The sequence below is a fragment of the Chlorocebus sabaeus genome, chromosome 20 (assembly GCF_047675955.1).
Source record: "Chlorocebus sabaeus isolate Y175 chromosome 20, mChlSab1.0.hap1, whole genome shotgun sequence".
Taxonomy (NCBI): domain Eukaryota; kingdom Metazoa; phylum Chordata; class Mammalia; order Primates; family Cercopithecidae; genus Chlorocebus; species Chlorocebus sabaeus.
Genome location: NC_132923.1, coordinates 54,893,170 through 54,915,979, shown reverse-complemented (window position 1 = coordinate 54,915,979; position 22,810 = coordinate 54,893,170). Strand labels below are relative to the sequence as shown.

The window sequence follows — 22,810 nt, the reverse complement described above, 5'->3', positions numbered from 1 at the left end:
GATTTCACATGGAATCTCATCTCCATACTTTGCACTTGGTAAAGTGTAATAATGAGCATAAGATAATCAAAAGAAGAGTAAAAGCAATTTGTTGGGCATTGTACAATTCAAGATTAGAGTTGGAATGGAAACAAATTTGCATGAATAGTTCAGCCTGTTTTTAAAGCTGTACACAGGAAAAGAGTATGCACAATGCAGGGACTACTGTGGAAGAGTAAAAGATGTTCTGCTTCTTTAAGGTTTGCAAATCTGTTCATCTTACATAGGGGACATTGTTATTATTGGTATTTTTGCTGGTGGTGGTAATTTATATTTCTTGATGTTCGTAATCCAGGTATTGTGCAGAGAGTTGCCTGCACTATCCCCTTTAACCTTAACAAACTTCTAAAGATGATGTTAGGTTTTACAGATGATAAAGCAAAGGTTGAAAGGTTTAATACATTGCTTATGGACTCACAATTAAGTAAGCAGCTGAGCTGGAACTTACACACCTTTTTTTTCTGATTCTAAAGCTTCTGCTTTTAAACACTAATCTTCCTAATTAGCAAATGATTTTGCTTTTGAACAGAGATAAACAGTATGCTATATTGTTTTTTGATACAATTTATTCTGAGAGTATAAGTAATGTGTGCTTTGTGCTCTCTTTCACTTAGAGTTTTAAAAGAGTAAGGAAAAGGAACATATGAATAGTTTGTTTTCATTAATATTTCATTAGTAATGAGGTACTATGTCTCTAAAATAAAGAGATAATCTTTCTTGAAAATACTGCGGTTTATCTGTGCATGATATTTTTCAGAAATTTCCATATACTAGTATGTAAATTAGTGATAATACACTTTTATAAAATGCCTTTTCCTCCTTTACAGTAATTTTTTTTGAGAACGTTGATCTTAATTTCAAAAGATACTTTGGATGCCTTAAAAGTTAATATTGAGACCTGAGAACATTGATTACATTTGGAAGATAAAATATACTGTTTGTAATACTTTCACCTTCTTGCCATTTGCAAATTGGGATGGTTAAGCGATGCGTTAGCTGTTTCTTAAAATCTTTTTTGAAATATATATTGTGCACAAGCCTGGGCAATATCACCAACTTTAAATACTTACCCTAATTTTTGTAATCAGCAAATATATTGGTAGGAAGTAAATTAATAAACTGTTAGTCTCCAAAATTATTTGTTACACTTCAGCTTTTATAGATGCATATTTGGCTTCATTCCAGGATTGAACCATTGAAACCCTCACCCCCATACCTATAGGGTAGAAACACTGTTACAGGGATGAGTTTTTAAACCGTGTTTTAAAATTCAGTGTTTTGGGCCAGACATGGTGGCTCACGCCTGGAATCCCAGCACTTTGGGAGGCCGAGATGGTGGATCACCTGAGGTCAGGAGTTTGAAACCAGCCTGCCCAACGTGATAAAACCTTGTCTCTACTTAAAAAAAAATTATATATATATATTTATATATTTATATATATATATATAAAATGTGTATATGTATATACACACATACATATACACACACAAACACACACACGCCCACACACATATATACACACAAAAATTAGCCAGGCGTGGTGGCACATGCCTGTAGTCCCAGCTACTCAGGAGGCTGAGGCAGGAGAATTGTTTGAACCCGGGAGGCAGAGGTTGTAGTGAACGAAGATCGTGGCACTGCACTCCAGCCTGGGCGTGACAGAGCGAGACTTTGTCTCAAAAAACCAAAAAACCAACAAAATTCAGTGTTTTGTCCCATTTAAACTAGTTTCTGGCCTATAGAGCAAGACTTTGGATTTTCTTTGTTGTGGTTGATGGGTTTTATTAATAAGTTTTATGAATTTTAATGTCAGAAATAATACTTTTATTCTGGCATTTGAACGTAATAATATTAAAAAGTTTTATTAATGGGTTTATATTAGTTATATTTGGAATTCTCAGGTTGAGTGTTGTACTCTATATACTTTAGAATAGTAAGAAAGTTCTTTAAAATAGTAGAAAGTTGCAACCAGAAATTATATATAAGTGATATTTTGTGCATTTTTAACCCAGTGATGTGAAATAATGATTAAATCTTTGTCTTTATATGCCAAATTTGAAAATTTTGGAAATGTGACTAGAAAAATATTAAAAATGACTACATGTTTAGAATTTGGGACTGAGTGTTTATGTAGTTTTATGTTTATTTTCTACTTAGTATTTAATCATGAATTATATCCCGGAAATGGTTTTTGTTCCTTGTTTTTGTTTTTGAGACAGGGTCTCATTATGTTACCTGGGCTATGCTTCAGTGGTGCAATCCTCCCACCTCAGTCTCCCCCAGTAGGTGGGACTACAGGCACATACCACCACACCTGGCTAAATTTTTTTAGCTTTTTGTAGAGATAGGGTTTTGCCATGTTACCCAAGCTGGTCTTGAACTCCTGGGCTCAAGAGATCCTTCTCCCTTTGCTTCTGCCTCCCCAAATGCTGGGATTGTAAGCGTGAGCAATAGCTCCTGACCCCGAAATTGTTTAGACATTATTTACAAGGCCTACTTATGCCTCTGAGTTCTCTCTAAGGCATCTCTCTGAGTTGAGCCACTTTATTAAAATTTATTTGAATAAATTAAGAAGTCAAAGGTTGAATATAGAAAAATTTGCAGTGATTACAATGGGTCATATCTTTCTGTTATTTTTTAATGACATACTTCTGTAGAACATAGTATATTTTTACAGATTCTCAAAAGTTTTATTTCCAATTTTAGTGTTTCATTAGCAAGCACATTTTCAGCAAAACATTATACTTCTTATCTGTTAAAAAATTTGGTTCATATGTGATGTATACATGTACTCAGATATCTATTGTACGTATTTCGATTCTCCATGTTAGGAATTGATGAACAACTAGACAGCTTGCTCAAAATTAGAGCAACTAAAACTCTTGATTTCTACACTTAGAATTAGCAAGAAAACATATTAACATTGTAAACTGTATTATGTACTTTTTGCATAAATTGTACTCATCACTTGTTTTCTATTTCATTTGTTTTACTAAGTTTTATAGAGTAAAATGTTTTGCCATTCATATTTATTCTTTAGTAAAGTATCTAAACCTATCTTGTTTTAACCCTGCGGTTCTCACACAAGTTACACTGATCAGAATCACCTGCAAAACTTGTTCAATCTGAGATGGCCGGGTATCCACTTCCAGAGTTTCTGAACCTGCCAATTTTTGGTGGAGCTTAATAATTTGTATTTCTTTTTCTTCTTTCTTTCTTTCTTTTCTTTTCTTTTTTTTTTTTTAAGATGGAATTTCACTCTTGTTGCCCAGGCTGGAGTGCAATGGTACGATCTCGGCTCACTGCAACCTCCACCTTGTGGGTTCAAGCGATTCTCCTGCCTCAGCCTCCCAAGTAGCTGGGATTATAGGCATGCGCCACCATGCCTGGCCAATTTTTGTATTTTTAGTAGAGACGGGAATTCTCCCTGTTGGTCAGGTTGGTCCCAAACTCCTGACCTCAGGTGATCCACCCACCTTGGCCTCCCAAAGTGCTGGGATTACAGGCGTGAGCCACCGCACCCGGCCAATAATTTGTATTTCTAACAAGTTTTCAGTTGATGGTGGTGCTGTTAGTATGAGGACCATATTTTGAAAACTACTGCTTTCACTATCTTAACTCATCTGTTCATCTTTATAAATATAAAATGAAATACGACCAGTTATTTGAAAGTTGAAGTGTTCAAAATATATTCTAGTATCTGTTTCTTTATGATGAACAGTAATTGTAGTTCCTTCAAATTGTAATAAAAGGTCTACTTATTAAACCCTATTTTTTCTCTTTTGCCTTGTTCTCATTCATACAGATTTTTTATGCTTAAAGTTTAAGAAAATTGTAGGTTATTAACGTAATAAACCCACATGGTATTAACCAAAATATACTGATATTTTGATTGTTTAAACAATGATACCTTTATTGGTAAAGAATTTTCTTCTGTAGAGAAGGAGAGAGAAAGTCATGCCAGGAACTATGCCTAGTACTGAGAATACAAACGACTAAACATTTTTTCTTTCTTGGCTTAATCTACCTTTTCGCTTTCATTAGTGTGAGAACTTGAAGCTGAGCCCTTGGCGGGAATTTACTTTGCTTCTGTGGATAAGTAATTGCTTTCTTTCTGGATCTTTTTAAATGATAGCAATTTACAGTTTTATAATCTTACCAACAGCATATTGTTAAGGAATTTTTAGATTATTCTTAGTATTAATAGCTCACATTGGGTGTTTTCCAATGTTTTTCTTGTCTCCTCACTCTCTATTTGGAAACTTAATGCTGCTTGCATCCTTTATAAAGGAATATAAATATCTGTGTTTTTATTTCTCTAATTTGGGCCTCTAAAAGCTTAGATTCATTTCCATGAATCAAGACCCTGGCATGCAAATCTCTAATTTTCTTGTACTTTTTACAGTTTGGGTTTCTCGTCTTTCTGACCCTTAACTGTTTTAGCTCTAAATTTTCCGTTTTTCTCAAGATTAATTTCTTACACTTCTGATATCTCTGTGTATATAAACATATGAAATTTTTTAATGAGCATTTTTTATATTTTGGGAGGCCCTGAATTCCAGAATTTTTTAATAATTTTATTGCAGGAGCTTCATTAAATCAGTTTTGCTTAAGATTACAGTTGTAGAATTAATACATTTTGCTGTCTTAAAGTGGATGCTGTGTGTAGTGTGATTATTTAAATCAATAAAAATTATGTGGTTGGTATAAATAATCATAATTGCTTTCACATTAATTTGAACCTGTAATTGGTCAAAGGACTACTGCAAAGTTGTTCAGAAAGAGAGTAAATATGGACAGTTATTTTTTATTATGGTGTTGGTCCTCTTTCAAGCAAAATGTAATGGAAACCAGAATGCTTATATTATATACTTCCTGCAGAACATACCATGACATTAGAAATACACAGTAAAAGATCTCTAACCCTGCACTAATTATATTCATTCATCCAGTTACTTCTGGTGGAAAAAATCTGGGCAATTTTCAATGTATTCTTTATTTTTGAAAAATTATATATATAAATTGCCAAATTCTTTGAGTTACTTTCTCCTTCTCCTTGATAACAAAGCCCTTCATGTTGTTGGTCCATTTCAACTTTGAGTACAGCTCCCTCTCTCTCCCACCAGCTGCTAGTTTGTTAATATGAGAGGAGCTTTTTGTGAGAAGTGAAGGGTGATAAACTAAATGAAGAGTTTACTCACAAGAGAAACTGTTATTTGGAGGGGTTTCTGTAATCGTATTTAAATACCATTCAAAACCTAACAGAGTTTGGTTGAGTAGTTACAAAATGTATACTGTGGGAGTATCTGAAAGGGATATCTAACACACAGTTGTTTATCTTTCTTCATTTCTGAGAAGTGTGAGGATGTGATAAAAGGAAGATCACTGTAGGTATGAATAAATACAAAGAAGGAAATGAAAGGACTTTTGTTTTTAATGGGACCAAGTTAGTGATTAGGATTTCTGTTAGATCAAGAAACTAAGAAAGCAGTGAACTGTCTTGTTGCTGCAAAAGTTTAAAAAAGAAGAAAAATGAAACATCAGAATTATATTTCTTACCTGGGAACATTAGTTATTGACCTGTTGAGAAACTGTAAACCTGCTTCTTGTCTTGAATTTTAGGATGTGAAATAGGTTCTGTGATTCATGTTAAAATAATTCGTTTACACTAAGTGGTGAACTACTGGCAAATTTCTTCAGATGAGTGAACCCAATTAGGAGAAATACAGAATAATGACAGGAAAACATATGTTACAGAAGACTGTGACACTGTACCATTTACATTATTTATGTTCTTAAAAATTACAGTATATGGTATATTTCTAAAAAAAAATGCTATCCTGTATTATAAAGTAATCATGATAAAAGTTACTTGTAATTTATTTAATATTTAAGTCTTGTTTGAAGTTCATTGTAGTATACTTTGAATTATAAAATTTACCTATTTAATCCTGTAGAAGTTTTCAGGCTTTGCTGCTGTTCAAAGAGAGTCTAGTTTTGAGTTCAAAGGGCACCAAAGTATATGACTGTTCCTACCCATCTTTAACATGCTTCACCTTCTACTGCCCTTAGTTAGTTGTGCTAAAAACTGGGATGCTTTTTCAAAATTCTTTATAGTGCTATTTTATAGTTCAGTTATTTTATGCACTGTAGAATATGTGGTATTCCAACTGTTAAATAAATGTTGTTATAATGTTCTTGTTCTGCTTGCTTTGCCTTCTTAATGTATGTGCTATCAGAAAATACAATAAAAACCCTGAAAACATTTCATTCATTAGGTTATAATCAAATCAAATTATAAAAGAAATACTTCTTGCCTTTACAAAGGTTATAAAAAGAACCTTTGGACAAATTCATAGAACTTACATATCATTTTATCTGAAATTCTAACCTATTTCTAGTATTCTTGGTGAATTAATGACAATGCAAAAATAAGAAAATAATTCCTTATAACAATAATTAGAACATTCTAGGCATCATGTTAGTACAACGTTCTTTCTAATGTTATATTTTAGGGAGTACCGGTGTTGAACCAAGGTACATAGTCATCTCATTAATTATATAGGCACATTGATCTGTGAGTAGAAAGAGTAACAATAATGCTTAGACATTACATATGTGCCAAAGCATTTTTCTAAATCCTTTAAATGCACTTTGTCATTTATGTGGACCATAGCATATGAGATGAACACTACTAGCTTAGTTTCTGGTATTCCAGAAAGTATGTACAATAAAGAACTTCACACCCAACTGGATTTCGAGGATACAATTAAAATCCTGGCTCCTTATTTGTTTTGTGTTGTCAAAAACTTCCTGCTGAGAAATTCAGGTTTTGACTCATACATTTCTGTTTACTTATAGGACTATTTTTAAAAATTGTAATTTTAACTCTTAAGTATGATGTCTAATATCCTGGTAAGATATTTGTTGTTGTTGTTGTTCTTGTTGTTGTTCAATTCATGTTGAATACGTCAAAAATTAAAATGTGTAACAGAATAATAGGAAACTTGGCCATTTTTTTTTTTTTACTTCTAGTTGAAATTTAGTGTGACCCATACCACTGTATTACAACATAAAGAAAACTAAACTCTTATAAAGTATTTAATAATGTAGAGTAACTTAACATTACTTGAATTTTTGTTTCATGTTTCTAGTTACTTGAAGAAAATGCGAAAAACTTCTATGTTATATTTAAGTAAAAATAATCAAATAAATTATGTTACACAAGTTTGATACATTCTGTCTTTCAGGTGCAACAATCGAACACAGTGTATAGTAGTTACTGGGTCAGATGTGTTTCCTGATCCATGTCCTGGAACATACAAATACCTTGAAGTCCAGTATGAGTGTGTCCCTTACAGTAAGTATGCAGTTTATATTGTTTTACACTTTCCCCAGCATTACTCGTTGATGCTGAAAGACTACACATGTGAAAGAAGCATATGTTTATGGCCTACACAACCATTATGCATGCAGAGCACTAACAGACTTGGGCCTCCAATTAGCTTCATGAAGTGTGGAAGGAAGCCATAGTGTGATGCTGGCCAAGTGTCTGTCTGTGTTCTTAAGTGTTTGGCTTTTAAGGCTAGTGTTTTTCCAGAAAACAAACTTGAATTAGCTATTCAATACAGCTGATAGAAATCTGTACTTTTGCCCAATACCAGTTGCTGACAAATTGGTTTGGCTCACAGTTTTCTAAAGAAGGAATTGACTTCAGTTTTAATCATGAGCTACTTGAATGGCTACCTGCTGTTGTAGTAACTTTAGTGCTGAGTAAAAGCTACCATTGCAGTAACTGAGGCAAGTGCTTTACTTTTTGTTCTATTGTCTTTAAGGGAGCATTTCTTTACGGGATTCAGTGATGAAATCTTAATGCTTAATAAAATAGTTAGATATAACATAACCTTGCACATGTTTCTATTTTTAATTTTTTAGCATCATTGTTAAGATCCTACAGACAGATATTTAAAATTCAGTTGAAAACTTTGTGGGTAGGCTTCGGCCAGTAGTCAAATTTTGTGTAGTTTTCCTTCTAATCTCAGAATTCGTACTTCAAAATTGTATTCTGTACTTTCAATTTTAAAAAATCTTAGCATTTTAGGCAACTTAAAGTTTGAATATTACCTGATTTTCATAAGCTAGTTTGATAGTATTGTTGTCTTCTTTGCTTTTTAAATTATAGAAAAGATAGAGATGTCATTTAGTCATGTTAGTTCATAGGCATTTGAATTATGTTTTTTATCAGCAATTTTGCTGATTTGAGACGGTTTTTGTACACTTTCCTCCTTTAATTAAAAAGGATTTGCCAAATAATGAAATTGCTCTTTACAGAACCTCAAAAGCTAGGTCATTAATTCTGACAGATGTATATGTTCAAGCTATCAATATTTCTAAAACCAAAGGGCCAAATTCTGATAGCTCTGCTATGTCCGGTATGGTAGTAACACGTTCTGACACATGCTGTGAAGGCACTCTCCATCTTTTCTCTGACACAGTTTTGACAAATTGGCTTTTTGTGTTATCAGTTAAAGGCCAAACACAGATTATCTTTTCATCCCTGCTCTGTGTTCCTGTGTTACTGTGAAATGGATGCTTTTTATGTTTTCAGTATTTTCTATACCATTTGTAGGATTGGAAGCCTACTGAGTACACTGATCTTTATATCATTTCTCCTGTGTAGTGTTGGTGGCTTACGTAATCATTCTCCTGTGCCACTAGAGGAACATTGTATTCTTTTGACCTAACCAAAATTTTGTTCCATAAAGTCACTTTCACTTGAATTTAGCATGGTTTCTGTCCTCAAATTAGAGAAGAAATACAGCATCCATTCCCAAACAGTGGAATCAGTCAGAGCTGCCAAGAATTGTCTTTCTGGAGCCAGTTCCTGTAACCTAGTCTATAGACCAAGAACAGTGTTAAGCAAATATTATTTTCAGATTCATAAGTTATTTCTTGTGCTGTTTAAGAAAGGAAAATGTGGATATCTTCTGGAACATCTAACTTGCAAAATTTTACTTTTTCAGTTCTCCAGAAGTATTGTACATTGTGCACTAAACTTGCAAATAGCTATACTCAGAGAAGTATTTGTTTCTTTTAGATTCTGTCTTTTAATTTTAAAAAATCAGTAATTAATTTGCTGTTACCTTTCTAGATGTTTGCACGAGGCAGAAATAAGTCTATGTTTTTTTTTTTTTTAATCCTTGCTAAAGAATAAAAGTAATTATAATTCCTATATACTCTACAGTAGTGACACTCTATAAATTGCACGGTTTCAACTGATATTAAAATATAATGCAAAGAGTCTTAAGTTATTCTAATCATATGTAGGACAATGTCTTACCTCTTTTTCTCATTTTCCTCAACTTTTGTTTCTTTGTGCCTCTGTCCATTGTATTCATTCCTTATACCTTCTTTTATTGTGAGCCTTTAACTTTCACTTTCTCCTTGATTTAGTAGTGTTTTTATATTTTATAACATTTGCATACCTCTTTTACACGTTACTTAGTTGATAAAATTGTCACCATCAGATAACATTTATTATGTATTTTTTACCACTTGGCTTTATACCAGTTTCTATTTACAGTAAATCCTCCAGGATCTTATATATTCCAATTAAGTCCTATTATAAAACAATTTCAGAAAGTTTTCATGACTTCTGAAATTTTTAAAAGAAATTTGCTCAACAGAGAACATTAGAAATGCTGTTACTTTGTTTACTTTAGTATGTTTATAAACGGCACATGCATTATATGTGATGCTTGTACTTGTCCAGTTAATATCCATGTCAAAAGTGTATGTATACAGGGTATCCATTATTGCCAGACTGTTAGGAATTGCATCTATTTATATTTGAAAGAAGTCATAAAGATCTTGGAGGATAAAGGAGAGTAATCAGATCAGAATTTTGCATCCTACAGGCAGGATTTGGTTTTCATTTTTGTACCTCTTATTTCAAAGTATCATTGAAAAAATACTGTAATATTAACCACAAATTTTATTTAATATGAAAAATAGCCATTCTTATTGATTAAATTATTATTAATGAATAAACATGTAAGATTATTCAATGAAATCGTGTGTCACTTCACATACAGAGTATGTCGGCTGTGTAGTTAGTGTGGGTTAATTTCTTGTCTTGCATATCCATGTAGTCCTCCACTCATGTTGGTGGTTCATATACTTGTATGTTTGGTCTGTAGAAAAGTAAGTGTATTGTTAATTCATGCAGTCTCTTAAGACAAGTTGTGGTATATTTTTGGCATGTGATAGAGAATGCTGATTATATTAATTTTATTGTATTTTTGTACTCTTCTACTGATAGAATTTTGGCTGCTTTGACAGATGTCTGTCCTTTTGATTTTCATAAAAATAATAATGTTTTTTGTTGTAAAGAGCCATATATTCCTTGTATGATTCATTAATCATCAAAGGTTTATAATATTTTTTAATCTTTACTTTTGAGTGTTACTTACTTTTCAACAGAATTATAAAACATATACAATATATAATTTATATTTGTTTTTCTTTAATATGTGATATCAAATCTCATGTAAATAAAGACTTTGATATTCTGTTCACTAACTACATTGTAATTTTAGTTTATCAAATAGTAAAATTTAGCCATTTTCAATGAATGGAAAACAAAATATACTTTCTACATCTTTTATTGAACTTGTTTTAAGTTCTTTTTAAAATAAACATTTTAAAATGTATTATTTCCATCCTTTACATTTAATTTATTTCAGTAAAATTATCCTTTCCTTAGGGGAAAAAAGCGTACAGCTGTGTATAAATGTAGTTTGAGTAGTCACAATGCTAATGATTTCTCTTATCCTCATTTTCTTACCACGCCCTTCCATTATTGATTCTAAGCAGGTATAATATTGCTCTTCGCTGAGGAGTAATTTTAGGACTAGTGGTTTATACAAAAGTGTTGTTTTCAAGACAGTAATGTTGAATTTCTTGTTTTTCAGATGTAGTCAGAATTACACATTACAGAGCAAGTATGTTTCCTGAAAGTGGTTACATAGACCAAGTTGATTGGGGAAAGTTGTAGCTTAATGTGGAAAGTTGTTGTATGCCATTCCTATGGCAAAAATGTCCGTGCGATGTTTTTTTACCGTAGGTGTTTCAGAAGGTCAACATTTAGCCTTGATGAATTATTGTAATTTTTTATAATGAATTAAACTAAGATCTTAATAAAATGTACACTACTCTGTCTGAGTATATTTTGGAAATGCAATATTAGCACATCCTAATGCATTTTAACAACAGAAAAGGGAGAAACAGACACCATGATGTCTCAACGTTTTATGAATTTCAGGCAACATACTTTAGACCTATATACAATGTAAAGTATTTTATAGTTTGTAAGTATTAGAATACTGTTTACCAACAAGGATCTTACATAGCCCCCTTCCTAACTGCATAATCCATTTCTTGAAACTGTAGTTTTGTTTTGGTTTGGTTTTTTCTCATATAACTCTACTAATCAGGTTTGTTTTATGAAAGCATTTACTTTTTATAAGGTCTGTGGAGTCAAGGTATTTGTTTTGAATGCTTGGTATGGTTGTTGTTGCATGCTAGCTTGCTTTCTGTGTAAATTTATGATGGTAGAATTGTCATAATAATCTAACCATAATTCTTTCTTCCTTTTTCTCCTTGCCTACTGTGCTTGCTTTTCCCTTGTATGTATTTTGCTTGCTTTTTTTATAGACTTAGTATTACAAGTTTGAGATATATAATATAGAAAATTTAATCAGAATTTTATAATAAAATATATGTGTAAGCCTAAGTAAATATACTAGTTCTTAGTGGGGAAGAAAGGTACTACCTTACCCTACTCTTCAAAATCTCTACTGGTGATGGGGGGATATTTATATATTCCTAAAGAGGAGGCTTTTTTAATGGTTAAAATTTATCTAGGAATAGAAAATAATAGAAAAACAATTGAAACATACTGGGATGCATAATTATATATTTCTTCTTAGTAAATATCTATGAAAAACATGTAACCACATCAGAATTAAATTTGATCTAAATTCCAAAATTAAGTTGTGATTTTTATAAATGTATTTTTCTATTGTTATGCTTATCTAAAGTTAGTTTAATAATTGAGTTCACATAAAATAAATGGGGATGATGTACCTATGCATGCATTTATGTCTATAGCATACATATAGAAAGTAAAACTTGGTAAGAATGCTGAGTGACTTTGGAAAGGCAAGAGTATGTATACCATGCATTAGTGAAGAGTTTCATTATTTATTCAGGTACACTAAGTGAAACAACATGCCATCATATTTGTATTGCCTCCTTAATCTCCTAAAATGATTGATCTATGTTCTTTTATGTAACTTTAGAATCTTTCTCCTGCTAGGTTTTCCTGTTGTGTGTTTCTCTTTATCCAAAGTAGTACAGCTCTTATTCTTCCTGTATTTAGCATCTGTTACGAATTCAGTCTTAGACTAATAGTCAATTTATTTTAATCTTTTTTCTTTTTTCCTTGCACCTTTTTTATTTTTCTTCCGATGCTTAAAATAGAAGTGGAGCAAAAAGGTAAATAATGTATACAGTCTGAACCCCAGCTCCCTGTTATGTGCCTTATGGATGTTAACCTCCTCCCTCCCCTCTCCCCACAACACTCCTGTATTAAAATAATCAGCAGGATCTCATAAATGCCACCTCATAAGGAAGTCAACTGTTTACAATGAAATTGTTTGACTGCTAAATCTGGTGATGGGGTAAAAATTTTGAAGTCGGCGAGGGGGAGCTGCCCTTTCTCTGTTTCTTTTTTACCCTTTATCTCTTTTTCTGACACCCTTGGATATTTTCTTATAATCAAAGTGTCATCTTGCCTGGCTTCCAGAACCCTCTCCATAGCATGCCATGGTTACAGGGTCTCCTGATTATTTCATCACTGCTTTTCTTGTATTTACTTTTCTGTGCTCCTAATTGCATTTTCTGAATATTTATGTTCCTCAAATTGAAGCACCTTTGTTTTCAGTCTAACTTATGTAAAAGTTCTAAATAAGTCTTCACATTGGATTTTCTGTTTTATTTGCCTTATTTCATAGTTTTGCTTTTGGGGGCTCATAGGTGAAGTAGGAGGTTGAAGGGTATAATGTTTGCAATAAAATAAAATATATACTGTTGTGCACAAGCTCAGACTTTTAAAACATAGGTTAACAGATTATAAAATGAAAACATAGCAAAAAATTAAATTGTCAGACCGCTTACGAATGATCTTAAACTTAGGCTTTTGCTAGTGAAAATAAACATAAACTCCAGTTACTTTGTACCCTGATGCACTTATTATGCTAACTTTAGAAAATAAGAGTAGTATTTGTATTAAGTATAAATTTTGGTAAAATTGAATGCTAATAATATAAATTTTTCCCTTTTGATTTGTGACCACTGAAACGTGTTTACCTGTGTAATTTTTTAACTTGGTTTAATTTTTGTCTTTTCTCTGTAACTGTTAGTTTTTGTGTGTCCTGGGACCTTGAAAGCAATTGTGGACTCACCATGTATATATGAAGCTGAACAAAAGGCAGGTGCTTGGTGCAAGGACCCTCTTCAGGCTGCAGATAAAATTTATTTCATGCCCTGGACTCCCTATCGTACCGATACTTTAATAGAATATGCTTCTTTAGAAGATTTCCAAAATAGTCGCCAAACAACAACGTATAAACTTCCAAATCGAGTAGATGGTACTGGATTTGTGGTATATGATGGTGCTGTCTTCTTTAACAAAGAAAGAACAAGGAATATTGTAAAATTTGACTTGAGGACTAGAATTAAAAGTGGCGAGGCCATAATTAACTATGCCAACTACCATGATACCTCCCCATACAGGTGGGGAGGAAAGACTGATATCGACCTAGCAGTTGATGAAAATGGCTTGTGGGTCATTTATGCCACTGAACAGAACAATGGAATGATAGTTATTAGCCAGCTGAATCCATACACTCTTCGATTCGAAGCAACGTGGGAGACTGTATACGACAAACGTGCCGCATCAAACGCTTTTATGATATGTGGAGTCCTCTATGTGGTTAGGTCAGTTTATCAAGACAATGAAAGTGAAACAGGCAAGAACGCAATTGATTACATTTATAATACCCGATTAAACCGAGGAGAATATGTAGATGTTCCCTTCCCCAACCAGTATCAGTATATTGCTGCAGTGGATTACAATCCAAGAGATAACCAACTTTACGTGTGGAACAATAACTTCATTTTACGGTATTCTCTGGAGTTTGGTCCACCTGATCCTGCCCAAGGTAAGAATGTTTACTTGCTAATGCTTATGTCATTTTGTGAATAGCATTTTTTTTTTAAAAGACTTCTTAATTTCTTTTTCCTATTTTCTTCCCCTTTTCATAGTTAAAGCACAAAGGACAGTGTTGTGGTACATTTTAGCCTTATTATGGTTCGTTTTCTTTTTCTCAATTTCTTCATTTTAATGTTGGCTTCAAGAAATTGTGGCATTATTGATCAGTTTAGTTTTCATTGCTAAAAATATTATACCAACCAGAAATCTGTTAGCAATCTTTTTTTGTTTGGTTGTTTTCCCCTACTTGACTGCTGAATTGATTACAATCTATGTGCAGACCTTTTAACTTCTTGGCGCCAGTGGTTAAAGGAAACGTGTGTTAGGAAGTCCCAGGAGAATGGCTGGGCTTGATGTACAATGCCAGGTATATGCGTTCTGAAGTTTTGGTGTCTGTTCTCTGAGTAGAAGAGGGAGCCATCCAATATTTTTCTAGATTATCATGTAAAATTACATGTTTTTATTTTCTAATAAATTAGTGACGGTTTTAAGTCAATATTTCTGTGACTTTAACAATCACATGAACTAAGCTTTAAATGATCCCAAGTGATGACTTACGATGACAGATATGCTAGATTGTGTGATTTGTATTCTCTTTATGGAGGATCATTACTTTAGAAAGTAATGCTCAATTTTTGGAAATATACTTTGGTTTATTAAGTGAGTTCTATTTTGTGGGAAATAATTTTTGATGATAAATGAATATTTTATTAAAACAAGATTATCTCATACTCATGATGAAAGAATAACTTGTTAATGTATTATTATAGAACTTGCACTGTTTATAAGTCTTTTATTTGAACAATGTGTGTTTAAGATCTGAATTAATATCCTAATTTACTGAGTTAATCTTGAAATAATTGCATTATTTCAAAATTTTAGGAACTAGAAAGTTCTTTGGAGTGATTAAATTAATGTCTTTAATAAGGTGGCACAGAGACTAATATCTTTTTTCTTCTACTAAAGCAATGCAAGTACACACAATTAAATATGTTCATAACAAACACCCCTACATATTTTAAGATATGCTGTTAATCAGTTTTAAATATTGTCATATGGTCAGGACCTCAAAAGCAGAAGTCACAGCTTTTTGTCATGGAATTTCTAATTTAAGTCATTGTAGGATACCAAAATATGTGAGTTTTGTTCATTTAATAACAATAATGATCCATTGACTTAGTGTACAGTCCCTTTTTCCCTAAATCAGGTTATGTTTGTATTTTTTGGCTTATAGTTATAGCAGTAATGTTCGTTGTTAAATTTATAACAATGAAATCTTCTTTTAGGGCATTGATGGTTTTATTGGTAGTATCTTGGAATCATTTATTTAAAAATGTATACATATGTTTGCTCATGAGGCAGCAGTTTGGTTTGTTTCATCTATTTCAATTGTGTTTCCAAAAGCTGCTACTACAGTACTGCTTTTGTATCCTATAGGTTTGTCAAAAGGCAAACTTAAGGCTTTGACAAACTTGTATTGGCGTTGGCTAAAATTATACTGATCCTCATGTTAACCTTTTTGTAGCCTGTACTAGTCTCATAGTTGTTAGATTTGTCTTGGGTAGCAGTAAATTTTTTGTTATCCTCAGAAAAAAAAGAAAGAAAAAAATATTTTACAAATTGCAAATTCATAATCAGGCAACAACTCGAAGAACTGTGAATAAAGTTGAGTATAATTCAGTTCAACAAATAAAAACATTACACATCTACTTGCCACAAAGTACTTCAGTGAATACAAAGACGGTTAGTAATATCATCCTCCACATGTGTCGTATATTCTAGTAAATAATTTGATCCATTTCAGATGAAAAGTCTTTGATAGTTTAGATACTTTTGGAAAGAGCAGTTAACAGGCTTAAAAATTAGAAGCTTTGGCAGATGTAGCAACTGTATGTTCCTACAACTATGTTTTGTCATCCAAAATAGCTATTCTTAAATAGTCCCAGAACATGAAAATTCATATTGACCCCTTATTCAGCCCTTAGTGATGAAAGCATTATCTGACCTAAATTTCTCTCACTGCTGTTTGACCCATATTCATTCTCTCTCTCTCTCTCTCTTTCTCTCCCCTTGTAATTTATATTATGCTTTTAGAGACTCCCGTCTCTTTCACCCAAGATGTGTGCTACCTATATGCATGTAGGTGGGGTCTTGCAGAACTGTTCTGGCCCACAATTTAGGTCAAACCAATAAGCCACTGTCTGCTTTTCAGAAACAAGATCCAAGAAACCGATAGAACAGAGCAATCAGAGAAATGAGGTCTTTTGCCTGTCATAAAGCAGTGATTGACTTATTTTGCTGAAATTCATAGTTCAAGTCATCTGTACTGGATTTGCTATCATGTATATGGCCAAGGCATAAATTGTGCTGTAAAATTATCCATTCTTTTTTTTCATTATCCATATCATTTTTCATTGTGGACCGTTTAATAATATATTAGCTTCAATACTTTTTCCCATTTATAAATCCAAGCCTTTTCATTCCTAAAAGCACACACATACTATTTTTGTGCTCTGATTTTTTTTTTTTTTTTTTTTTTTTTTTTTTTTTGGTGAATTTTGCGCTTGATGTGATCCCTGCGTAATTCATTTGCTCCACTCCCCTAAACGAGGTCTGGTTTTACTCTTTCACCTTCTTCCTCTCTGGAATGGCCTTAGAAAAAACCCTTTCCAGTCCTGTTTTAAGTCTTTTTCATTTCTTAATCTGGATTGCTTTATATTTACTTAATCTATCTGCACATTTGATATCCCAAACATTATAAAGAAAATGATGTATTTTTACTTGGCTTTTGGCAGTTCCTCAACGTTTGTGTTAGACTAATTAATGAGGTGATATACTTCTGTAATACCAGGAAAAATTTTCCATCAAGAGAGCCAGTTTTGTTTATACATAGCATAGAATACATACTTCTGGAAATACCTTTTCACTGATAAAGAATGCTGTGTAATAGATGATCAGTGTTTTTAGACAGTGAACAGGGATAAGTTGAATAGTTGCTCATTTTTGCTTTACCAAGCTGCAGACTCACTCTAGAGTTCATTTGATGAACAGTGGGTGAGGGTGACTTCTTGGACCTCAATGAGGAGAACATTATACTTGGCATAAATGGCTATTGTCTTCAAACCCTTTCATGTAGGAAAACCCTGGTAATAAATAGAAGTTCTTAGTACATAACCAGAGTAAATTGAACCATTCTGTATGTGTTAGTTAAAATCTTCATGGGTACTTACTAAGCATGTTTATTAACATCATTTCTTAAGTATTTTGTTTCTACTCACGTGATAAATGGTAGGTAGAATCCTAAGTCAGCTAATCTGAGTACATGATATGGCATCAGGATAAATAGAGCTGTATAAAAAGGGTTTGGATTAGAGTTATAATTCTATTGTGAGTTGTGTTTTCTATTATTATTTATAGGATATTCTTGAGTTTTGAACCTTTTGCTGTGTTTCATTATGGACCTTCTCATTGTTTGTTATTCTAGTCTTATATTTTCTTTCCAAATTGTTATTCTTTTAGAGATTTACACACAACACCATGTCAGTTAAATATTCCCAGATAACTGCAAGGTTGCTTGTTGGGTGCCATATTTTTCTGGAGTCTATGAAAATCTTTAGGAAAGTAAGATCATAGCATTTAAGAGTATGGGACAGTGACCTTAAACAAATTACTTAACTTCATCGTTCAGTTTCCTTATCTGTAAAAGGAAGATAATTATAGTGCCTACTTCATGGAGTTGTGGTAAGGATATAATAAAATGATCTGATTATCCATGAATGGTGATTGGCATAGCACCTGGCACATAAAGGCTAAGTCAACATATGCTTTTATCATTACCAGATGCCCTATTGGGGCCATTTCCACCTGTGGAAATAAATAATAATTTTTAGAAATATATCTGCATTTCTTGCCTTCACATGAGAAAAAAAAAACGTTGCTTTTCTTCTAGTATTGCTAAACTTAAACCTTCCAAAACACCAGAAATTCTGTGTGTCCCTCTAAAAGATTTAGTTTTGTCACTTAAGCTTTACGATCATGTTTCTTTTCATGATATCCCAGTATTTTACTCATTTATCTTTGAAGAATAAGTTGATTCCCTTTAATCTATTTTGGTGATCAAAAGGTAAAAAGGTGGCTGGGCACAGTCGCCCACGCCTGTAATCCCAGCACTTTGGGAGGCCGAGGCAGGCGGATCATGAGGTCAGGAGATCGAGACCATCCTGGCCAATATGGTGAAACCCCGTCTCTATGAAAAATACAAAAATTAGCTGGGTGTGGTGATGAGTACTTGTAATCCCAGCTACTCGGGAGGCTGAGGCAGGAGAATGGCGTGAACCCGCGAGGCGGAGGTTGCAGTGAGCCGAGATCACACCACTGCACTCCAGCCTGGAGCAAGACTCTGTCTCAAAAAAAACCAAACAAACAAAAGGGTGAAAAGGTATAAAAATAAATGATCAAAAAAACAATGGAAACATGGCTGTAGAATGTTGCATGAAATTTTGCACTTTTAATTGAGGTCTTTTTATTGTCTGTCTTGACTCGGTTATCATGAGTCTCGACTAATGTTTAGCTAACAAATCACTAATTGTAGTATTAATACATATTTCATTGATTAAATGTGTACTAATTAGTACAGTGTTCAGGGATATATCAGAGAGTATAGCACACAAGCATTTTGCTCTGCCCCCTTCTTTTTTTTGTTCTGATTCCTGACTCCCCTTTAAGACTTGATTCAGCAGCAGTCATTTGACACTTCTGCAAAAGATTGTGATGCTTTTGACAAATGTTAATTGAGAAAGCACTGAAAGCCTGGCTGCATTGTAATCAAAAGAAAATTACAGAGGTTTAACAAGATGTCAAGCAAGTGCTTTACAGAAAAGATAGGCAGGTTTGAATAGGTTTCTGCAGCAGCTGGCTAGACATGATGTTTGACTAATGTACATAGTCATCTCTCATATGGTCAATAAATTACGCCCTGGAAATAAAACACATGCTTTAGAAGTTTCTCTTGAGATAGAGCGGGGGAAAGGAATAAAACATGTATAGTGTACTTATTGATAACAAGAAGTATGTAACTACTAAAGAACTAGAAACATGTCACACTACTTTTTCGTCATATACTCTGAATAGTATCAGAATTATATAAAGATTGATGGACCAGAGCTTAAAATAGTAAACATATCAGTGATAATATGAACGTGTTTTCTAATAAATTCTAATATCATAGCTTATTATCTCATGTATAAAGTGTAAAAATAAGTTGATATTTTTAAGATGATTTGAAAACATAGCTATTTTTCATTTGCTCTACAACAATTTAAATTTAAGGCATCATATATGTAAGGTTTTAAGAGCCAATAATCTGTAAATGTTGATAAAACTTTTGTGTGATTTCATTCAACAATTTTTAAGTGGTAGTATTAAATTTTTACTGACAGATTTTTGTTGTTTAACTTAATTCAGTGGTGATTAATGGAGGAAAGGAAACACTGAGCCTCCATTATTTCTTAAACTTAGTGGATTTAGCAGTTTGGTAGTAACATTGGAAGGCAAAAATAACCTTTAAAAATAGCTTTTAAATGTGTAATGATAGTTCTTTTATATTCTCTGTTAAGGGTCACTAAGATATGAAGAGTTGTTTTGAATTAGGCATGATTTGATCTGATGCTTTATCTTGGTAAGAGATTCCACCTCTGACTGCAACTAGCTGCTGCTTCATACCTACCTCTTCCAAGGAAACGATGCCGAAGCCTGAGATGTTTCCTTATTAAACAGCGCAAGCATGCCAAGCTTATCTTCTGTTTAGATCTAATCAGGCATGCTGATCATGCTCAGGCAAGAACGGCTGCTGGGTGGAAAGATGTCATAGTATTTATTTTCTTGCAATATGTAAAGTGGGTGACTTTAAATTTTTTTATCGTCCTAATTATATATAATCATCACAGTTTTATTAATGCTTTGAATTTGATTGCTTATAGAATGTGAGTTTATACAATAGAATTTTTCTAAATTAAACTGTCCCACATTTCCTGTTAAACAGTATGTGATGAAATTATACTTAAACTGTATTATCACATATTTCATTGAGAAATAAATCTAAGAGTCATACAGCAAATGCTATAGTAAAGCCTAAACTACCTACCTTCTCTTAGCCATCAGTATGAATGAATTGGAACATATGAAAAGATGTATTCTTACTCACGAGTGATATTGTCAGTAATTCTCATTTCCTTGGTTTGGGGACAGACGGATGGGTAGGGTTTTGTGTGTGTGCGCATGCACACATTCCACGTGTGCATGGCTCTATGTGAGCGCAAGTGTATGTTTGAGATTAATATACTCATCTTTTTTCCATAGTGCCTACCACAGCTGTGACAATAACTTCTTCAGCTGAGCTGTTCAAAACCACAATATCAACCACAAGCACTACTTCACAGAAAGGCCCCATGAGCACAACTGTAGCTGGATCACAGGAAGGAAGCAAAGGGACAAAACCACCTCCAGCAGTTTCTACAACCAAAATTCCACCTGTAACAAATATTTTTCCCCTGCCAGAGAGATTCTGTGAAGCGTTAGACTCCAAGGGGATAAAGTGGCCTCAGACACAAAGGGGGATGATGGTTGAACGACCATGCCCTAAGGGAACAAGAGGTATTTTCTATAAAATACCATGCATACATTTTTCAGTTTAGTAACTAGGTTCTGTATTACAATGAAGTGATTTTATTTGAAGAAAGTGATGTTTACAGTAGCTAACTTTATTTTTGTGCTTTGGTAATATAACATCTATGGACAAAGTTTTTTAAAATGTAAAAGTCATTTAAGATCAGGCACTATAAATTACCTCTCCCTTTCAGAGACCTAGGTCAAGCCTGAGATTTTTGCCCCAAGACTCTAGTGAGTCTTCCTTACAGCTGCCTTTCTCATTATAAGCATCGCTTTGGATGAATCCCAAGAAAATCAAGGGCTTTTTGTTTGTTTGCTGTAAATATATGATATTTCTATGCTGACTTCATATTTACCATTTATAATCTGCATTATACCCTACTTTTTGTCAGTTATTGTCAAATACTTGCATTAGAGTTTATTCAAAATTTAACACGCAGAGCAGGATCATCATAGCTGATTTCCCGAATGCATGCAGAAAAAATGGTTTCAATTTCACTGTTGTTTTCTACATCTGTTGTAGGAACTGCCTCGTATCTCTGCATGGTTTCCACTGGAACATGGAACCCTAAGGGCCCCGATCTTAGCAACTGTACCTCACACTGGGTGAATCAGCTGGCTCAGAAGGTTGGTTGGAACCTTTTAATATGACACATTTGTGATTTAGGGCGTTAACTTCTAATGTAAATAATTTAGCTTTGTGTGTTAAAACCAGGTTTATTGCTCTTTGTTCAGTATAAAAGTAAAAAAAAAAATTATGCATAGTTTTGTCTGTAAACTGTTGACTGAAAGTTACATATGTTTGGGGGTATCCTGTTCTCTTTGTTAAGCTTTTTAGTGAGTACATGCTTGTTAATTTCATTCATATTTAGTTCTCTTTCTTTTGATGTTCATAAGACAAACTGCATTGGCCTATTAAATCAAATAGGGATCATTAAGTTGGCAACTGAATCCACAGAATGCAAGCAGATGTTTATATCACACATGATTATGGTAGAATGAGTAAACTACTTTAAAAGGCATTAGTAACTTTAATATTACAGTGTAATGCAATGCCATTTTATTTTCTCCTCCATCTACCTTTATGACGAATAAACATCAGATAATAACCCTCAGTATAATGCTGATTACATACTGATTTAAATTCTGGATCATTGGAATAAATAAGACTTTAAAATAACAATTTTAAATGGTTGCACTGAAATGAGAGAAATGGCTGAAATTTTTGAGAAAGGATTTTTTTTTTCTTTTTTTTAAATGCCTGGTTCAGAATTGTATGTGTGTGTGTTGATGATCTAAGAGCCTTAAAACTTCTAAGATAAAGTTATCGGTTTTAATTAGTTGGAGAATGTAACATTTGCAGATTTTTTTCACCACAATAAAGATACTCAAGGAGAACTAGAAGCCGTAAACAGAACAAAAAATTTAAATGAGGTAATACAAATTGTCATTTCAGATCAGAAGTGGAGAAAATGCTGCTAGTCTTGCCAATGAACTGGCAAAACATACCAAAGGGCCAGTGTTTGCTGGGGATGTAAGTTCTTCAGTGAGATTGATGGAGCAGTTGGTGGATATCCTTGATGCGCAGCTGCAGGAACTGAAACCTAGTGAAAAAGATTCAGCAGGACGGAGTTATAACAAGGTAGGGAGAACTCTTCTGTTATTTTGAATTAGACACTTGGTATGGCAGCTCTTGTCTTACAGCAGTTGAGAGCCAAATCTTTGGTCCTGGGGCATATATTTAGAGGCAAAATTTCTAATTTGGTTCA

General features: G+C 33.2%; 1 protein-coding gene across 27 annotated transcripts in view; it reads left to right on the top strand.

The window, feature by feature from the left end:
- ADGRL2 (adhesion G protein-coupled receptor L2) overlaps nucleotides 1–22,810 on the top strand; it is a 694,457-nt gene that overhangs the window by 630,189 nt on the left and 41,458 nt on the right. For all 27 annotated transcript variants that reach the window (XM_073007173.1, XM_073007178.1, XM_073007179.1 and 24 more), the window contains 5 exons: nucleotides 7,291–7,400; nucleotides 13,525–14,325; nucleotides 20,733–21,026; nucleotides 21,565–21,668; nucleotides 22,498–22,683. In XM_073007173.1, the coding sequence (XP_072863274.1) occupies nucleotides 7,291–7,400; nucleotides 13,525–14,325; nucleotides 20,733–21,026; nucleotides 21,565–21,668; nucleotides 22,498–22,683 (1,495 nt within the window). The remainder of the gene's footprint in view (nucleotides 1–7,290; nucleotides 7,401–13,524; nucleotides 14,326–20,732; nucleotides 21,027–21,564; nucleotides 21,669–22,497; nucleotides 22,684–22,810) is intronic.